Source organism: Rhamphochromis longiceps, linkage group LG6, assembly GCF_057381845.1.
Source record: "Rhamphochromis longiceps isolate RC_006_pf linkage group LG6, R_longiceps_female_GT1.1, whole genome shotgun sequence".
Taxonomy (NCBI): domain Eukaryota; kingdom Metazoa; phylum Chordata; class Actinopteri; order Cichliformes; family Cichlidae; genus Rhamphochromis; species Rhamphochromis longiceps.
In genome coordinates, this window is record NC_140562.1 from 9,361,081 (window position 1) to 9,381,150 (window position 20,070).

At 39.7% G+C, this 20,070-nt stretch overlaps 1 protein-coding gene across 1 annotated transcript; it reads right to left on the bottom strand.

Moving 5' to 3' along the window:
* Positions 1–1,696: 1,696 nt before the first annotated feature.
* LOC146667488 (hexokinase-1-like) lies at positions 1,697–19,002 on the bottom strand. Its single transcript, XM_085409185.1, has 18 exons — positions 18,619–19,002; positions 16,538–16,700; positions 13,579–13,727; positions 12,521–12,640; positions 12,097–12,192; positions 11,891–11,990; positions 11,262–11,445; positions 10,730–10,885; positions 10,405–10,638; positions 9,748–10,052; positions 8,578–8,726; positions 8,153–8,272; positions 7,827–7,922; positions 5,974–6,073; positions 5,598–5,781; positions 5,216–5,371; positions 3,723–3,956; positions 1,697–2,931 (listed from the first exon to the last, which is right to left on the bottom strand). The coding sequence occupies exons 1-18, from the start codon at positions 18,679–18,681 to the stop codon at positions 2,781–2,783; spliced, it is 2,760 nt and encodes a 919-aa protein (XP_085265311.1). The 5' UTR covers positions 18,682–19,002; the 3' UTR covers positions 1,697–2,780.
* Positions 19,003–20,070: the final 1,068 nt, after the last annotated feature.

Sequence of the window (20,070 nt, forward strand, 5' to 3'; positions counted from 1 at the left end):
GAAGTATGTTATAAATATGCTATTACTATAAGTATGTACAGGCTGTAGTGAGTACAAGCTATGTACAGGCTATGAACAGGATATAAATATGAAAAACTATACAGAATATGAAATAAATAACTTTACAGAAATCTGAGATATACAGTTATACAGAAATGTGAACTATGCAGATAATAAACAGTTGTAGTTTTAAAATTTATCGTATTGTACAGAATGATTATTTACACAGAATTATACAGTAGTGCAGTTAAGATGTGGATAATTTCTACAGAGGCTATATAAAGTGCTAGTGGTTTTGAGTGGTGGTTCAGTCCATGTTATTATTGTGTGTTTGAGGTTGTCCATTGTGTGTGTAGGTGGTTGTGGGTGTGTGTATGTCCAGTCCATGTGTTAACGTGGGTCAGATGTCAGGAGGCAGAGTTCAGGAGTCTGACAGCTGTGGGGAAGAAGCTGTTCCGGTACCTGGTGGTCTTAGTCCGGAGGCTCCTGTAGCGCCTCCCAGAGGGCATGAGGGTGAAGAGTCCATGTGATGGGTGACTGGGGTCTTTGATGATTTTCCCAGCCCTTTTCAGACACCGCTTCCTGTAGATGTCCTTTATGGCAGGAAGTGGTGCTCCGGCGATGCGCTGGGCAGTTTTCACAACCCTCTGCAACGCCTTCCGGGCCGAGGCAGAGCAGTTCCTGTACCAGACTGTTATACAGTTGGTCAGGATGCTCTCGATGGTGCAACAATAGAAGTTCACCAGGATGTCTGAGGACAGGTGGTTCTTCCTCAGAGTCCTCAAGAAGAAGAGGCGCTGGTGAGCCTTCTTGACCAGCTTGGAGCAGTTGGTTGTCCAGGTGAGATCCTCGGAGATGTGGACTCCCAGGAACTTGAAGCTGCTCACACGCTCCACAGCCGTCCCGTTAATGTAGATGGGTGGATGTGGGTCAGCATTTCTCCTGTAGTCCACGATGAGCTCCTTGGTCTTCTCGGTGTTAAGCAGCAGGTTGTTTGTGTCGCACCACTCAGCCAGACGATCCACCTACTCCCCGTAGGCGGCCTCATCGTTGTCACTGATGAGGCCAATCACCGTGGTGTCATCTGCAAACTTAATGATGGTGTTAGAACCACCGGCAGGTCTGCAGGCATGGGTGAAGAGGGAGTAGAGGAAAGGGCTCATCACACAGCCTTGTGGTACACCAGTGTTCATTGTGATTGTACATGAGCAGTGGTTATCCAGCCGGACATGTTGGGGGCGGTTGGTCAGGAAGTCCAATAACCATTTGTACATGAGGGAACTGATGCCCAGGTCTGTCAGTTTCCTGATGAGTTGTGAGGGGTGGATTGTATTGAATGCTGAACTGAAGTCTATAAACAGCATTCTGGCGTAGGTGTTGTTGTTGTCCAATTGTGAGAGGACAGAGTGCAGTGCGATGGAGACTGCATCCTCTGTGCTCCTGTTCTGGCGGTATGCGAATTGGTGGGGGTCCAGGGTGGGGGGGGGGGGGGGGGGGGGGGGAGACAGGATTTGAAGTGTCTAGTCAACTATCTAGTCAAGATAGTTGATAATTACCAAGCTATGGCACAGGCACAGCCCTTCCTTTGTATCAGATGAATGGTGAACTTAATGCACTTTTTATGTGTCAGCTTGTTACCAACTTCACCATCTGCATTTCCAGTTCTGCCCCGCTTGACAGCTAAAGAATGAGACACAGGTTTTACTCCACAACAAAATATAATTTAATGAATTAGCTTTTTACTGTGTCAATCACAAATCTATAATGATGTTAAAAAAAATAGAGCAAAAGAAAGAAAATGATCCAGTACCCTCCTTTGTGTTGATGTAAGGCATGCAGTCTCCATAGAGCTTTGGACATTGAAGCTACAGGTCATACAGTGAGACACACTGACACTCAGCTACAAATACACACAAAAGCGCTCATTATGTCCACTCTTCTTGGGGCCCAATAAACATTTATTGTTTGCACATACAATGAGTAGAAGTGGTATAAATCACAACACCAAAAGTTTAATAGTTTACGAATAGCAATAGGATGGGCTAACGCTTCTCTGGGGATTTTTCTACCTTGTCCACTCTTGAGGAATAATGGTATGGTGATGCAGGAATATTTGAATATGTGAATTACACTGACAGTTACACAGAAAGGGGTTAGTAGACAAACACGTTGTGTGAGCATGTAGCACACAAAATGAGGGAGATTTTAACAGCCGTGACTCTTGCATTCAAACCTTTGCAACGAGCCCTTTTGGAACTGGTTTTTCTCAACCAAAGGAGCCTGTAAAAACAATCGGCTTCATTCAGCTTCAAGAAGGTCCTTCATATGGGAAGTTACATTGACGTGTTGCTGCTGTAACTTTCATATAAAAAGTGCAGACATTTACTTGTGTCTATGGTGCAAAAATCTTGATGACCTCTGGGATTCAAATTGGCCCGAGCTATATAAATACAATTATATATCTGGCTTCATATAAAAATAAAACTAGTAGTACACAAATATTGCACACCTAAGGGAGTTTAGATTTGTCAGGTTATTGACAAGCTATTGAGGAAAATGTACAAACACGGAAATAATAAACCATCTGGTGCAGTATAAATAAATATTTAGATACTGAGTTTTAATTCTCTGCATGCAGTATATCTCTCTGGCTGTAGGTGGACCAAGTTGGGCACAGGTGGAGTCACGGCTGCCAAGGGGAAATGGATGTAGGCTGTGCGGTGCGTGAAGGTCATGGTGGAGCAGCAGGTAGTTCTTGTGGACAATTGGGACAGAGCTGCTCAGTGTTGCTGGGCATCCAGCTCCCTCTGGCGGCAGCCCACAGCAGTGATGAGGGCAGCTCCCTTACCGCTGCCGTCCTCAGACAGCAGGAAGTTGACATCACATTTGGGGGCGAGTTCCTTCACAGTTTGTTGGAAGATCCGAGAAAAACTGAAGAAAAGAGAGCAAGAGGAAACTGTGGTTATGAGGCAGCTTGCTACTGAACTTGAAATGACAGTTGCTTTCCAGCATAGGTGACAGACATACATATTATTCAAACTTTACAACTAGAAGCAGCACAGAGTTGTGTGAGGAGGTTCATTCGGGCCTATCGAGAGGGTGTGGACTTGGAGGTAAAAGAGGTCCTCTGGATTTTTATTGGTGCAGTTATCTCCTAATTTGTAACCCCAGTTACAAGAGTCCATCAGTAGTCCCCTCGACAAACAACCAAATGAAGATGTTAGCCTTGAGGTACTTTTTCAGAAAATTATCTTTTATATAAAAAACTGGTATAGTTGTAATTTGTCCTCACAAAGAATCACAAGTGGTAGCAGATCAAAGTGTTTTAAGGCTAAGAGATGTAGACAGATTGTACATTTAGTTGATTTATAACATACTAATACTTGGCTATTTATGGGTTGTAATATGTTTATTACAGTTTCTGCTGTTTTTATTCTGGACATCTGCAAACGTACAATTTGCTTTATCTTTTCAATGTCTAACATGCATTATTTAATGTCAAAAAAGACCAGTATATTTGTTGACTATAGGTCCTTCAGCACTTTTTGAATGTTTTTCCATCCTAGTGACTGAATAAATAATTCAGTGCTACTGTAAGGCCAGTGAGTTTGGTAATCTTGGGTAATTCTTTGCAGACTGATGAAATACAGTAACATTTTAAAATGAACGGGTCTCCTTTCACACAAACATGCCCTCTATTGTGTTCCTATCCCAGCTCTTACTGTGGGTGCAGCTTGTAGAGTGTGCCATCCACACCCACTGTAACATCCAGGTGGTCCAGTCTTCTGTTCTCACGGATCTTGTCCACCACTGCAGCCATTCCAGCTCCGCACAGTTGAGCTGCTCGGCGGGACACTGTGCCGCACACCTCCTTGACGATAATACTGTCATCACAGGTGCTGTCGAGCCCCAGCTGCTGCAGGATCGCTCTGACCTGCAGCAAGGCCAGACGATCGCTGTGGAGAGAGGTGGGAGGGGGGAGAGTCAGAGGTCAGCCAACAGCAGGAGAGTCATTGGATACCTCACAGCTGTTCCCAGAGACTAAGGTAGGCTTAAACAGCACATAAGCTCAAGTGCTCACATCCCCCTTCCTTCATCATTCCTAGGTGTGGTGATTCATTAAAAACTGCTTTTTGCTGAATACTTCAGCTTAATCCCATGTTTTCATGCTGGTATACTATTAATTTCCCAGCATTTTGCATGTTTAAGCCGCAGGCTTTATATAAACACAGATACTTTACAGTACTACTAACTCTTTCTAGCTTTCTGGTATTCACCATTTTCTTCTTAACTTCCGTTTTCATTTATTTCGCTACAGTATGAAAATTAGTCTGCATCAGACAAATTACTTTTTTAACCTCTGTATGGTTATGCAGGTATTCTGTAGGGGCAGAACATTAAAAACTGTCCCACACAATAATATTGTAGCTAAAAAACTAAGTACAAACTAAGTGCATTTTTTGTCTGAGGTGTATTATAGACTACTTCTTATGTGCTATTAGCTTTATCTGATATTCTGATCTTCTAAATTCACAAGCTAGATAATATATAATATTCTGTAAAAGTCAGTGGAGCCTATGCCTGCTAGGAGGTGTATAAAGCAAACAGTGTTCTGTGTAAAGTTATATAAGTTATATAATTAAATTTTATACTTTTGTAGTTATTAAATGCAAAATACTTCTGGTGCTAAACTTTTATTTGAATTAACTTGTGATGTTTGATAAGAGTGGTAAATGTAAATGTACCGAACTCACTTTTCTGTCTCCTGGCTTGACATCTGTGCGCAACTTTGAAAACTTTACACATTTGTCAGAATATCCATGTCATAGCATAGATCACCTAGAGCATAACAGGTGGCTGCATTCAGTAACAGTTCTATGAGAGAAGAAACTGATCTTTTTTTATTTAAGCAACTGATCCCTCTAATGTTGAAAATCAGTCCAAACCGGCAGTGGTTGAAGACTGTAACCACAACTTATGTGCTCTTTATCTTCTAATTGAAGAAATTGAATGTTGTGTTTGAATTGAATGCTCAAAATCATAGTTGGGGTGAATTTTACCTTTAAATAGGACAGACTATTTTTTAGACGCCACAATTCTGTAATGTCTGCTCCTGGATAAACAGTTTGTATATAATGATTGTTTGATAGCATTAAAACAGCCCTAACCAATAATTGCAAAAAAAAATAATGTTAGTGTGAAATGATTCACCCACCTTTCTATCTGTGACAGAAACTTTGTCTCAAAGATGCCCCTGGTCTTAAGTGTCTCTGAGATTTGTCCCCGGAACAGGAAGCCACGCTTGGTCAGATCAATCAAAATCTGCCGTACAATCTCACCAAGATACATTCCACTGCACATCTTCTCATATCTGTGATGCAAAAGAATTAACACAGCTGTGTCAGTAAGCTGTAAAGATGCTCTCTTAACTAGAGATACCATTTGTTTTCTTTTTTTCCCTTTAAATATATTTTTCTGTTTGCTCTTTGATCCAGTATTACTGAACAGGCCAAGATGTTGAGGGGAGAGTATAGCACTGTGGCAGGTGTTGCTATTTTGTTATTTGTGAAATAGTTGGGTACTAGCTGCATCCTAACCTTTGTTTGCCTTCGTTGAGTGAGTTCTCATCCACTGCCTGGTCGTATGTTGTCCTGATGTCATCCAGACAGCCATTGTCTCCAAATGCCCCCCACTCCATATTGACACACATCCGACCCTCGGTACCCGGCACTATCTCAATGTTCTTCATTTCTTCCATATAACAAGCATTGCTGCCCGTTCCTGAGTGTATACACAGCCAGGGCTGTTACATCTAAAAAGAACTACCAAATTTATTTTCTAACTGTAGATTAGTATTGGGCTAAGGTGCAAAATAACACAAAAGTAGTTTTGCTTAATAAAATAAATACATAAACATATCTTGCAAGATAATTGTAGAAAAAATATTTTTGTTATAGGTTGTGTGTCACTCACCTGCGATCAGTCCCACCTCACATGTGGGCTCCTCATATGCACAGGTCATCATCGTCCCCACTGTGTCATTCACTATGGCTACCACATCCAGCTCAAACTCCTACAAACATCACAAGAATTATTGTTTACACATCAAAGTACAACAATATTACATGCACGTATAATGCAGTAAGAACTTGTGTATGCTTTCCATGTTATAGACAAATTTCAATTAAAAAAATCTGTCGTGCAAAAAATCAGTTGTGTCCAGAATGCCCAGAATATATTCATTACATTTTTAATTCACATACTCATGATACTGAAGTGTTTACATCCGGTTACTTATATTAATAGCCATATAGATTTTTTTCCCTGCAGTCTAAAGAAAAGCAGGTAGCTGCTGTTGCTTAAGACTTTTCCAAGATGATGTTAAAGCAGCGTTAAGTCCATGTTTTTCACTAAACATTGCTGGATGGTTGTTTTGACAGATGAATCAATATCACACCTGGCAACATCTTAAATGCCACACTGAGCACAATGCGGTTAACCCACACTCCTAGACAGGCGAAACAACAAACTACACAAGCAGTTTCAAAGAGCTGTAAGGTTCAGGAGCTCTGCCAGACCTCTGCTCTTAGCTGCATGTCTTCTGGGTGTTATTGCATGCTATAAGGACAGTAAACAGGTCCAGGCTCGTACCGCTTTACCTGTTAGTTAATGATTTACCTTTGGTTAATACTTACTGGATTCTCCATCTAAAAAAATAAAATTAATATGTGAAACCGAAAAGTGGCAACATGTGGATATTAGGAATTTTCTAGATATAACAGTGACACTCAACTGTATTCATAAAAATGTAATTTATTAGAGAGAGTAATTAGTCATATTTGTTGTTCTGTTGTAGGTTTATACAGTACGAGGTGGGGTTAAGTGCGTTTATGCTGAAACTGCAAAATTGCAGTTCACAGCAAAGATGCCTGTATGCTGGGATTAGCAGCTATGTGGTCATGTGACGTGGATGGTGAGTGAATATATGATGTGCAATCTTCTTTACTACTAAGGATTTACTATAAGGTTTTTAATGAGGTGGTCTGTTAGGTTACATATCCAGATTCTTTCCCTTCCTTATTCTGTAATGTTTTTATGAAACAAAGTTTAAATTATGAGATTTTAAACGACCAAAATAACAAAAGTTCTCTAAATAGTGGGTAGATAAGTGAATATAAAAAAAAAACAGTTAAGCTCTAAAATAGCTGAATTTCATTATTTAAAAGACACTGCTTTGAGGGGCTCATTGAAGGCAAGCATTTATTTGCTCAGAGTGCTGTCAGTCAGAACCTGGACAGCACTTTTAACCCTCGGATGGTCATAGTCAAAAAAGGGACCCTTGTCCCTTTTTTGACTATGACCATCCGAGGGTTAAAGAAGCAACAATATGAGGGACAAACTGTGCCTACATTATACAGGATGCAAAGGTGCAGCTTACACAAAGCCTTTTTTATCTCACCAAATATCCCATGCAAAGACTGCTGTGACAAAACAAATTTCCCACGTGTGGGACTAATAAAGGTTATCTTATCTTATCTTATCTTATTGTTTTGCTGTTCTTTGTAACAATAACCAAGCAGCAGTCAGAGGTATAAAATATACACTTATGTCTATTAAATTTGGGATCATTTTAACAATACTGAATGAAACCATTTTACTGGTTTTAGGGTATTTTAGGTTTTATGTCTTTTAGGGTATATTTTGACTAAATGATGCATATTTTTTAGTAGCAAACTTTTCACAATAATGGCATCTTTGGGCTTTCTGTCAAATCCAGTGGATTAACTAGTGTTCGTGTTGTTGTGACCAAACTGGTCTGTGATTACCTCTTTCCTTTTGATTGCTTCCCGAAGAAGCTCCACTACATCTTCACCCTCACAGTCTGTGGCCTTGAAGCCTTTGGTCCATGTTACAAGGATGCCCTGAAGATAACAAAACAATAAGTAATGATTTAAATTATAATAATGTTTAATTTGACTGAATAACATTTCACAATTCTCTAAACATGACAGAAAAACGACTTATTAACCAAGTATGTGTCCATTACATGTGTACGTTACATTGTACATTATGCTTTGCCTTCTTGGTAATTTGGTTGTAGCTGGATTGAAAGCAACGTAAAGTTTTTGCTTTGAGGAAAAAGGGAACATACTGCATCCAGGCTGGTCTGATGGCAGGGGAACGAAAAAGTGAAACCCAGTGGGAGTCGAGCACTTTTCATTCCCATGTAGTCCAGGAAATCAGAGATGCAGTGCACAATGTGATCAAAAAGCTGGAAAGAGACATCATATAGAAAGAAAAGGTCAGGACTGCTAATGGCTTTTGGTGTTTTTTTTTTTCATGTGAGTTACAAAGATTCTTTATGGCACCAATGCAGGTTTGGATTTGGATAGTTGCATGTTTCAAATGGATTTTGTTGTAGCTAGAAATTAAGATGGAAAAGAGAAGAAATTGCTATAAATGTCTATAAATGTTTAATCTGTTTTCATGGAATAAGCAGTTTTTAAAGACTGAGAATTATTTAAACATGATTATTGTTCCTGTTTCCTGCAACAAATACGCAAAACTGATCGGTACCTCTTCCCCTGTGCCCTGCATGACTTCTATGGGAATGGCATAGATTTTGTTATGCATCTCCACTGATCGTCTTTTCCCACTGCGAATCTTGACCAGAAGCACGCGGAAGTTCGTTCCGCCAAGGTCCAGAGCAAGGAAATCACCATTTTCTGTTAAAAAAAGCCAAAGAAATGAGCATGAGAAGGCACAAAACATATTTCTACAACCACTGAATAAGTTTTATCTGTTGTACTGGTTATAATTTAGAATAAATATTGTTCTCTCTATGGTTAAAAAACTTGAAAATAGCAATTATATTTGACTGCCAGGTACAGAGAATTAGGGACAAAATATAAGGCACAGAATTATTGGCTTTTAAATCTTAAAGTATTTGTCTAAATGTTAACCTTCATGTATTAATTGCCATTAGGCATCACAGATAAGTAGTGCTAGTTTATCAAGGTGAGGCCAACGTTTACTCGTGTGTGCTTCTGTGTCTGGTAATTCACCTATTTTCAGAAAACCTTTTGAAAGAAACACATAGATCTAGGAAACGTCAGCTGTGTCTTCAGTCAGCATAAACTGACCATTTGTACTGTTACTGGTTATTGGATTGTGAAAATCCTTTCATGCAGATCCATAAAGTCCACCTCATACACTAAAAGCAGTGCTTGTGCTGGGTAAACATGTCCAGCTGTTGGGTTTTTAAATATCTGAAGCCTGTTGTTTGACTCCTTGTGCCATGAACTTTACTCAAGCTTTTTGTGTTAGCACAAGCGCTGCTTTCATTATTACCAAAAACCAAACATATAGTGACTGATTGTTTCATGATACATTATGTAGTTTAGTAGTTACTTTGAGATGACATATAGACTCGCTTTAATTATTGATAATGCTGTTTTTATTGTGGTAAATAATGCAACTGTTTGTTTCACCAAACACTGATATTGTATTTTATAAGCACGTAATAATTTTACCTGATGCAATGGTGGCCTTATTACAGGTAATACACTGAGTATAACACATGGTTTCACTATAGACCACACGAAACACTTTAGTATCAAAGGATATTGATATTTCCATCTGCATTACTTTCCTTTGGCCTTCATATATGACATAGACAGGCGTGAATGATTGACTTGGACCTGAGCTAACAAAAAAACGAATCTATGTATGTCTCATTTTAATTACCTGTTCCGTCCGGTGTGCTTCGAACAAAGGTGGGCAACATTTTGACTGTAGCGTCCTTGTGGCTGTCCTTCTTCAGGCCTCTTTCAATCTCCACCTTCATCCTTTTCTTTACCTCTAACAACTGATTTTTGCTCAACCGGAATTCTGCCAAAGTCTGCTGAATGTGGCGCGCCTGCTCAGTTAAACGGTATGCCACTGCTGTCACCATGGCCGCTCCTTTCCCACTCCCGCTTTCGGACAGCAGGAAACGGACATCTGAGTCTGGGACTAAGCGACGCACAGTTTTGTGCAGACGACGGGCATATCTGTTCAGAGAGCAAAAGAATTCCTCGTGAGTCTTCAAGTGAGTATTAGAATGTGTCAAAATCTATTTTTCATCAGAATTATGTATTCAGGCTGCAGAAATATATAAAACACTACACAATTACAGGATAACTGTGACTTAGGATTTTAGGAATTCACAATGCAGCAGATCTGAACTTCCACACAGACCAAAACCTGGAGTTTTTCATTTAGGACTGAATCTGAAGCCACTCAAAGAATTGTCTGGCGTACATCCTTTCTATGCTGCATAGGTCTTTTTGGAGTGCATAATATCCAAACTAAATGTGCGTCTCTGGAAAGCGCCCTTTAGTCCCCATTTTATGGCCTACTCACTGAGGGTGCATCTTGTACAGGGATCCATCAATGCCGACAGTGGTACGAAGCCGCACAACTCCTTTATTCTCTTTTAGGCGACAAAGAATGGCTCCCAGAGTTGCAGATATTAGATTAGCTGAGCGGAAGGATACGATGGTGCACACGTGCTGCACAGCCAGACAGTCTTCATCTGAGGGCTCCACTCCAAGCCTTGTCAGGATTTCCATGCACTTCTTCAGTCCTTCCTTAGTCCTAAAATTACAAGTATTGTACATTAAAAAGGTCTTAACTCTTCTGTTGAAAAATGGAAGTGGAAAAACTATTTTATTCCTTCATGTCTCACTTTTCAATTGCAGATACATGTTTCGTCTCAATCTTTCCTCTCGTCAGGAGCTCGGGGGTTATTCGTCCCTCAAACAGCAGCCCCTCTTTGGCCATCTTGACCAGGATGAGACGTACCAGTTCTCCCATGTACATGCCACTGGCCATCTTTTCAAACCTAATCAGAAAGAAACACAACAGTGTTTTCATATAAGGTATCACAGCTACAATTTCTATTCATCTAAATTACAGTCCACTGCAGACTAGAATGCTTTTTTTCAACTGTAATCTTAAGGGACAAAGCTATATTTTATCTATAGTGGTGTGTACAGTAACTTCACAATGTGTAACAACAAAGAGAACTAGTCCCAAAGAAGTTAAGCATACTGGTATACTTTTGTGTATTATATGCAGTTCGTTTACTGTTTGGCTGCACAACTTAAAAAACTAACTTGCATTGTACTTATCGTAGTCTACAGTAAGTAAACTTACTGAAAGATATTTAAACTTTCAAAACCTTCTTTAGTTTAAAAAAAAAAAGAAAGGAATCTTACAATTGTTTTCCTGGGTTGATCGATCCTCTGTCAATCTCACGGTCAAACTCTGTGCGGATGTCCTCTAGGGACCCATTATCCCCAAAAGCACCCCATTCAGTGTTGATGCACATCCGGCCTTCATCTCCTTCCACCAGGTCAATGTGACGCAGTTCCTCCATGTAGCAGGCATTTGTTCCCGTTCCTGAAAGGATGCACAACTGACATAACTCTTATTTCACTTCAAAGCAGAATGCAGTGTGCTATTTAGCTTATTTGGCGCCCCCACATGTAGAACTGTGTACACGCTTCTGTACAGTGCTCAGGACCTCGTGTGATTTTTGCCCAAGCTTGGACGAGAGACATTATTTTTGCTTGATTTTTGCCCTTCTGGGTTAGAACTTTAATATAAAAATGTATTCTCAACATCCTGGGATGGTTTGAAGTACTGATAAAGTACACTTGGTTACTAAAACCTGTTGGCTTTAAGGTGCTAAATACCTTTTCCAAAGCCTGGGGAAAGGATCTATTTGTTTAAAAGGGGCATATCAAATCATGTGAAATGCAAGATATTTTTCCCCCTACTTTAAAAGTGTCATTGGCTCAGGCATTTGTATTTGCCTAATGCAGTGGTAAAAATCCGTTTTTACCTATAATGATTCCCACTTCACAGCGCTGATCGTCAAATCCACAAGTCATCATAGTGCCAGTGGTGTCATTCACCACTGCCATGATGTCTGCTTGGTAGTCCTGGGAAAACAAGGTTATGTTTAACTCAAAACAAAATGGAAAAAAAGAGCCACCTGGCAGATGTCTTATCCATGTTTGCAAATGAAATCCACAGACAAAAACCTACCCCTCGTTTCTTGATAGCTTTGTTTAGAAGCTTCACAACGTCCATGCCTTCTACACCACTGGCTTTAAACTTCTTTGTCCATGTTAGTAAGACAGCCTGAAAAACAAGACTAACTTTAATTTACTATAAGACGGGCAAAGACAATCTCAAATATATGTCCATCGCTATTTCAGTCACGGCATCGCCAAACACATTATCTATAATATATTAACACAATAATATGATACTTTAATATAAATACAATACATACAATAAAATATAATGCATTGATGAATTTACACTGTTACATTCTATGGGCTTTATTGAGCTATTGATCTAAAACTATTAACAAAAGAAACAAGCCACACATGTTGAGATTGTAGTGATGACGTGTTTAATGAGCACAGTGAGTGGTACAGTTATCCTTTAAACTGGAAGTGTTTACCTCATCTAGTTTGGTTTGGGCACATGGGAAAGAGAACGTGAATCCCACAGGAAGTTTTTTATCCTTGATTTTTTGTTTCTCCATGAAGTCACCGAGGCAATCTGCAACATGGTCAAAGAGCTGCAGACACACAAAAAAGACATTTTTAAGAATTTCAAGGTGATGTAACTACATTTTGGCGCAAATGTAACATTTTCTTTATCATTTTAAGTTAATGCATCCTTAAAGTACAATTTCCAGTTTACATAAATATCCCTGAAACTTTACTTAGAAAATGCTTCAACAAATATGTAAAGAACATAAAAGATTCTGCAGACAGTTAAAAGCCTTTCTGTAAACCATGCATATTTTAGAAATCATCATGAGATCCTGGAAAGATAGCTGATATCTACCCATATTGACATGACTTGTGACTTAGCATGTTTTTAAACTATTTTTTTTTTCTTTTTTCTTTTTAGTCATTGGATTAATTGTATACTTGCATGAAATTGTTTTTAAAAAAAATCACACCAATGAAGACTGTTTACAGAGTTGTATATTATACAATAAGTCACAATCTAAATGTACGTCTTTGTTAACAAACCTGTGATATATCACATTACATTTCTTCTGACCAGCTGTCCGTTCAGCATTTCACTAAACAGCATCTGTCTTGTTCTGTCTGTGTAAGTCATGGCCTAAACCAATCACACCGCCGCAGACAGTCATTCATGTTTTGGTTATCATGTTACAACACGGCCGCCAGCTGTCTGTCCTGTGTAGGCCAGTGTAGGTTCTGACGTTGCTCTTATTATTCCCAAGTGTCACAAAGATCATTTTACACAAACTGAATGTTGAGTCGGCCTTCCTATAACTGCTTTGTGTGGTGTGTAGACAGTAATGTTGAATATTCTTAATTAAGTGTGATTACGATACATCGGTGTGACAAGGATTACAGCATGAGAACAACATGTCTGATTGCTTCTTAGCTATGTTTTCACAGAGGAATGGCTCAATAAGAAGAATACAACAAGAATGTTTAGTACATTTAAAAATGGTAGAAATATATTTTTGGTTACCTGTGCCCCACTCCCATGGGTAATGTCATCAGGGGTCTCATAGATCTGGCTCTCCATCTGAACTGGTTGCTTCTTGTCTTGTGTCACTTTGACACGCAGGATCCGAAAGTTCGACCCTCCAAGGTCCAGAGCTATGAAGTCCCCCTTTTCTGTCAGGTTGAGAGTGTGGTCACACATTAGTCTTTTTGAGTTTTGTGATTTTTTTTCAATTGCAATTCATGACAGACAGTTGCAACTAGTCCTCCCCCTGGTGTATTCCAACCACACACACACACACACACACACACACACACACACACACACACACACACACACACACACACACACAACAAAAAACAGAAGATTTTCCCCATATTATGTATATTTTGGATCATACCTGAATACCAGAAGTCAACTCATAGGTGGCCCAAAGACTGCACTTAGGGCTACCAGGGTCAAATGTGAGTTTTGGGTAGATTTATGTTTTGCATTTTGTTTTTTGACAGTTTTTACAAGCAAAGGGAGTGAAAATGTGTTTCTTTTTTAAGAAATGTAATATAATATCCTAATTTTAATTTAGGGCAGATTAGAAATTAATGAATGTTTGATACTTTATTAAAGCTGTCACTGCTAATTCTCTCTAAGGCCATCAGTATTCCCAAGCTTGGCATGTCACTAAAAGAGAAAAGGAGCTTTACAGGCATCCACCACAAAGCACATGCGGTTAGTAGTAGCATCAACAAAAGACAATGTTTGGAATAATACTCCCCTCTTGGCCAAAAGTACAAAGATCTATATCAACATTTCTCAACAAAGACACGAGGAACATATCCTCAGGTTTATTTTCCTTACTCCCTACTTATGGTTGGAATGCTGCCTGTCCTTAGAATCAAATATATAAAGAAACCCACCGAATAAAATAAAAAAAAGAAAGGAAAGAAAAGAAAAGAAAAGAAAAGCATAATGTCAACAAATAGCCCCTCTGATTAAAAAATGTGAAGTTTGTTCTGAAATGAATACACAGACCTATATGTGCAATATTACAGGTAATTACATAAATTTATTCTTCTTGAAATCTGACACTGGATAAGAACAGAACATGTGGATGTAAATTTACTATTGCTGGAATCAGAGTTGTAACCTTTAAGTAAAGAAGTTCAGCTGCCCTCCAACAAAACACTGTTCAGTCGTGCCATGACTGTAATGTTTGCTGCCTTGAGCTATTAATCCTCTTGACCTGACTGGAATGAGATGTGTGTCTGGGCTGGACATACAAGTGTTAGTGATTTGCCGCAGAGCATTTGCTGTTTTATAACCCATGTCGTTGTATATTCTCAGTGCTAGCATGCAAATGTCCTGATGCTGTTTCGTTTAATTAATGCAAAAATTCTTAACTAAGCTCGTCAAAACTAGTGTTGTAATCTAATCACTGATAAAAGAAGGCTTTATCTGTGGCATGGCTGGTGTCTGTAGTACTGGCAAAAAAAAAGAAACATAATATGGTTTACAGTTTTTAAATTATTATTATTTTCGAGAGATTTGATTCTATTTGATTCTATCTGCCATTTGATTCTAAAATACCTTTTAATTATTCCATTTCCATAAATGTGTTTTAGTAATAAAAGATAGTGAAAACAGAATCCGTGAGATTTAGGATGAAGACCCTAAGCTGGTCTGTCTACATTTGTATCTCTCATTAGCTTTTACACCAAGTATAATCTTATTACACAGTAAAACTTACAGTCTGAGCTGTTCATTTGTGAATTTTCTTTCCAGAGAAAAAAGTCAAGACAGAGGAATGGGATTAATTTTCACTTATCCCTCTTATCATGACAACCAACCTTGCCAACATGTTTGTCACTACTGTCATTATATGGATTTAAAATGTTTATTTATTTATTTTTTTTGCCATCACCATAGCTTCAACTTCGCACTTTGCTTCATCCCTGTCACCTCATGTTGAAACCCTAGGCTATATATAGTGCGAGAAGGCAGGAATGTCTGGCTGCCTTGTTCGGACATCAGTCTGCAGGAAAACTAAGATATACCTGAAGTATATTTCTGCATTTTTGTTTCTCATTTTTCGACTTGAATACAAGAATAAAACCAAAAACAGCAGAAAGACATTCAAATATTTAGTCATCAATTCTACTTTTTGAGGTTTGTTTCCCAGTAAATGATCTTTTATCATCTGTAATAATCTGACTGTCAAAGTATCCTGAATATACATTCTGTTCCTCTATTATTTTATCAGTATAGCCCCAAAATATAAGAAAAGTAACATCTTAAACTAGTTGCATGGTCTTACTAAAGGCCTTTTGCTGGTTACAGGCCAGTCCTCAGACTAGTAAAGAAAAATATTTGACACAAAGATATGATTGGATTAGACGAGCCTATGAGGATTCTGTTTCAGGTAAGTTAAATGTAACATTATGAGGTTTTCTTCTGCTTGTACGTTACACTGAGTGATGAGGCTGTGTGGACTGTTTGGCCTCAGGCCTAAAACAATAGTAATCTATTTAGCTTGAACCCAGAGCACAAACACAAAGAGGCTTATGTGACAATTTTAACATCAGCACATTCTTTACAGTCAGACAGAAACAAATACATCCTTCAACGAGTATGGATGAAATTTTGTCATCAGTGTGTGAATAGGAGGTATTAATGATGCTGCTTCTTCTGCATAATAGTGGAAATGCTCCTTTATTTTTGAACCATTTTGACTTCTAAAATGCAGAATTATTTTTGAGCTTTGTGATATTTTTTATATTGTTAAAATATTTTTACAAATTTTTAAGCATTTTTAAGTTTTAAAGGCTTAAACCCATGTGTTTGACCTCATTAAGTGAACTGCCAATGACTTTGGGCATTTGGGGGCACTGTTGGGCACTTACACAATTAAGGAGAATATTTTTGAGCTGATCAGAGCACTTTTCTCAATAATCTGTGATTTCTGTGAGACTCTTAATACACACTCTACCTGATCCATCAGGAATGGACCTGACGAACGTGGGCAGCATCTTCACGGTGGCAGTGGGGTTGGTGTCACGTTCAAGCCCATTCTCCATTTCCCTGCGGAACCTGTTCATGATGTCCTTAAGCGTCTCATCGGAGAACCGCATGGAGTACAGGTACTTATCGATCTGAAGAATAGGTGCACAGAGAAGTTGTTAGGGACGTTTTATGCTTGCTAAACATCTGTGAGACACTAATATTTTGCAACCTGAGCACATATCAATTAACATGAATTAAACACATGTAAACACTGCCTACTAGTATTGTCGTGGTTTAAACACAACAATGGGGGTTTCCTGGGATGGATTTTATAATGGGTTTGTGTCATTTGAATTAGTTAACGGCATGGCAGGAGTTCTAGGACATGGGCAAAAATCAATAAACAGGGAGTACCTCTAATTGTGGCAAAGAGCCTGAAGTTGGACACTTGAATCCATGTACTAGTCAGCATAACATTTTGATACAATTAAATTATCAACAAAACATTTTTTAATAATAGCTACATTATATGGTTACATCACAGTTAACACATCTAATGAATGAAATGTTTGTTGGGAGGATTTACAGAGGACAGTTTTTGTTATTGTTATATAATCACAGTGCATGCCATGGGGCACCCCACACGCCTGAAACCTGCTCTGTGCCACGAGACAGTCCACACATTTGTTACCCATCAAGCTACTCTGTCACATTATTAATATTAGCCTCTCCAAAATGTCACCTGATTTGTAGAGTTTGTCTACAAGAGTAATGAAACATGTCTGTAACTTTTTTTTAAAATACAGTAACTTTGATGTTTGTCTATATATACTTTATAAAGTAACATATTGATTTTTTTCATGGCCAATCTTCTTAATGTTGTATGTAAATGCAGTTAATTCGTATAGTTATTCACTCTTAGTTTTCCTGACACTTATAATATGGCATCTATTATCAGTCTCTTTCTTATGTTATTTAACTGCATCTGTGTGATGCCTTCTTTTGTCATGTTTTTGTATCAAACTTTTTCAGAATTCTTACGGATTTAAATTAAATTTTGTTTGTTTGCCTGATCCTTTGATGCTTAATCAAAGAATACTAGTAAGACCAAAGGTCTACACACTAAGGCTACCCCGCTACTACAACACTTGGATAACAGATAGTAAATCTAGCTGCCACTAAATTTGACTCCTTATCTTGATATGGTTACAGTGTCGGTGTCCCCTGCAGGATGTGCATGGTTTAAGAGCTTTCATCCTTTCAAGGATTGTTTTTACCCCAGTAGTTCCAGTAACCTACTTCAGCAGTGGCACGTGTTGCTACTGCACTGTGATATCACACATGACGTCATGAGTATTTGACCCCACCCCCACTTACACTGACTGCCCTCACCCGTATCCCCTATTCCCTGGGGATATCTTACCAGTTTGTTCAGTCACGAATTCGCTGTGAACACAGAGTCCGTTTATATGGGCAGCTAGAAGCTGTAATCAGGCTCAGATTTCACTGATGGCAACGTCTATGAGCTGCTAAAAAATTGAAATGTGTTTTCACGATGGACTAAAAGAGGAATGAAATTAAGAAGGCAACAGTGCAATGGGATAGAACATCTGTGAAACAGTAAAAATGAATGACTGGGAAAAGAAAGACACTGACAGTCGGGGACAAAATCGTGGATCTTGGAGATCTTGACTTTTGCCAACAACCCCTCATAGACACCTGTCTGCTTCAGATGCCATAGCAACCAGTGCTCCGTAAAAGCTCAGTGATGGAGCTTTCACCACGATCAATGACCACAGCCCTGCTCAAGGACATCTGTGTCAAATACTGCTAACAAACTGAAAATGCACCATATCAATATTAAACACCATGCTGGCTTTCTCCTCCCGTAACTCCCAAATGGTGCATCCTCTTCTCCCAACACGATAAACCCCAAAGATTCGATCCCAGCATGCAGCCACTGTTCGCCGGTGTCTGTGGGTACACGCTAGGCTGCTGTGATATAACAAAGCTCTGAAGTCTAATATAAAAGGACCACCATAACAGTTTAAAGCTGCTGTCGCTCACCTTTTTGAGTTGATCATCCTTCAACTCGGTGAAGTAGTAGGCCAGAAGCTGAGCCGCTATCATCCTGTCTGCGTGTCCTTCGGGAGCTGTCACTTACTACGAGGTGGTTTGACAGTGAAGAAGAAGGGAAAAGAAGATTGTTCAGTTTCCCCTCACGCTGATCCCGCTTTATCCTGAAGTAGAAGCAAAAGCAGGCCTTGCCTGAGCACTGTGTCAAGGCAAGGTTAAAAGGAAAAAGTCTGGTGAAACAAATGTGCAGCAGCGGCCCTGCCTGCTAGTCTGCGACAGGCACACACACATACACACACAAACACACACACAGGCTGGGTTTGGCCGTGCCTCCTCCCTCTGAGCTGCTAGCTCCCTGTTAGCTCTGAGGAGATGTAACAGCTCGGCACAGGAATGGTGGTTCTGTTTTGCCCTGCCCCCACTGAGCACTCCCATTGGCTGAACCCAGGACATGGAAGCAAAGGAAAGAGTGGGGAGCAAATTGGAGGAGGGGGCAACAGGGGAGTGCAAATGGGAGTGGGGGCACGGGAGTTGTGAGCTGAATGAGGAAGCGGCTTACGCACGATAACTGGCCACTCTCCTCCATAGACTTCCCCGAGTTTGCACGTCTCCATGTTTCCACGGCTACAGGAGGTGGACGTGCAGAGAGGCAGGGCAGCCACATGATGATGTCACTGCTGCAATACACTGAGCACCAACTGCAGCCTGAAGCACATCACATTCATGCTGCAACATCCAAGCATCTTCTCATAGCTCCACACATGCAGCAGCACCGTTGGAGAGTCAGACTTGTGACTGATGGCTTCTTATCTCTGCAGCACACACCCCACCCACTGCAACACAGAAGCTAGAGATATAGCTTTAAAGCTAAGTGTCATTCCTGACCTTGAGAGGACATTTCTTAATGGAAGGCAACCTGCACACATTATGTACCTATAAATCCACGAATCAGCGTTTTTAATTAAAAAACAACAACTAAAAACAAAAAGTAACAAAGAATATAAAAAGTCAGGACGACTCATCCAAAGACAAGAAGTAAAAACATTTGTTTGCAGGTTGCAGTCACATTAATTGATATTTTGAAAATGTGTTTTATATTTTTTTTTAAATCTATTCTTACATGGGCTTAAAATGTGTCTTTAGCTATAGCCAGCACATGTTTCGAGCCCCCACCCCTCTTTGACTGCTGATGAGGCTTCAGCATTGCTATACATAGTCAGGGACAGCTCCTCTGCCCCCTGTGGCTCTATTACGTCACCACGCTCTGCGTAAAATGAACCATGTCTCCTGACTCAGTGACGCCTAAAGCTTGTGACGTCTTTATTATATCCCCCCCCCCCCCCCCCCCCCCCCCCCCCTTAACCATTGTGATTTAGGACTTCCCTCTTTGATTTTCCTCTAGTCTACACACAGTCCCCCTCCTCTTGTGTTCCATCTTTAGCA

Coding starts and splice junctions, on each gene's coding strand:
- LOC146667488 (XM_085409185.1), bottom strand. CDS start 18,681: ATGATAGCGGCTCAGCTTCTGGCCTACTACTTCACCGAGTTGAAGGAT. Junction 12,641..13,578: donor CCCATGGGAGTGGGGCACAG/GTAACCAAAAAT, acceptor GTGTGTCTGCAG/CTCTTTGACCATGTTGCAGA. Junction 6,074..7,826: donor AAGCAATCAAAAGGAAAGAG/GTAATCACAGAC, acceptor TGATGTTTGTAG/GAGTTTGAGCTGGATGTGGT.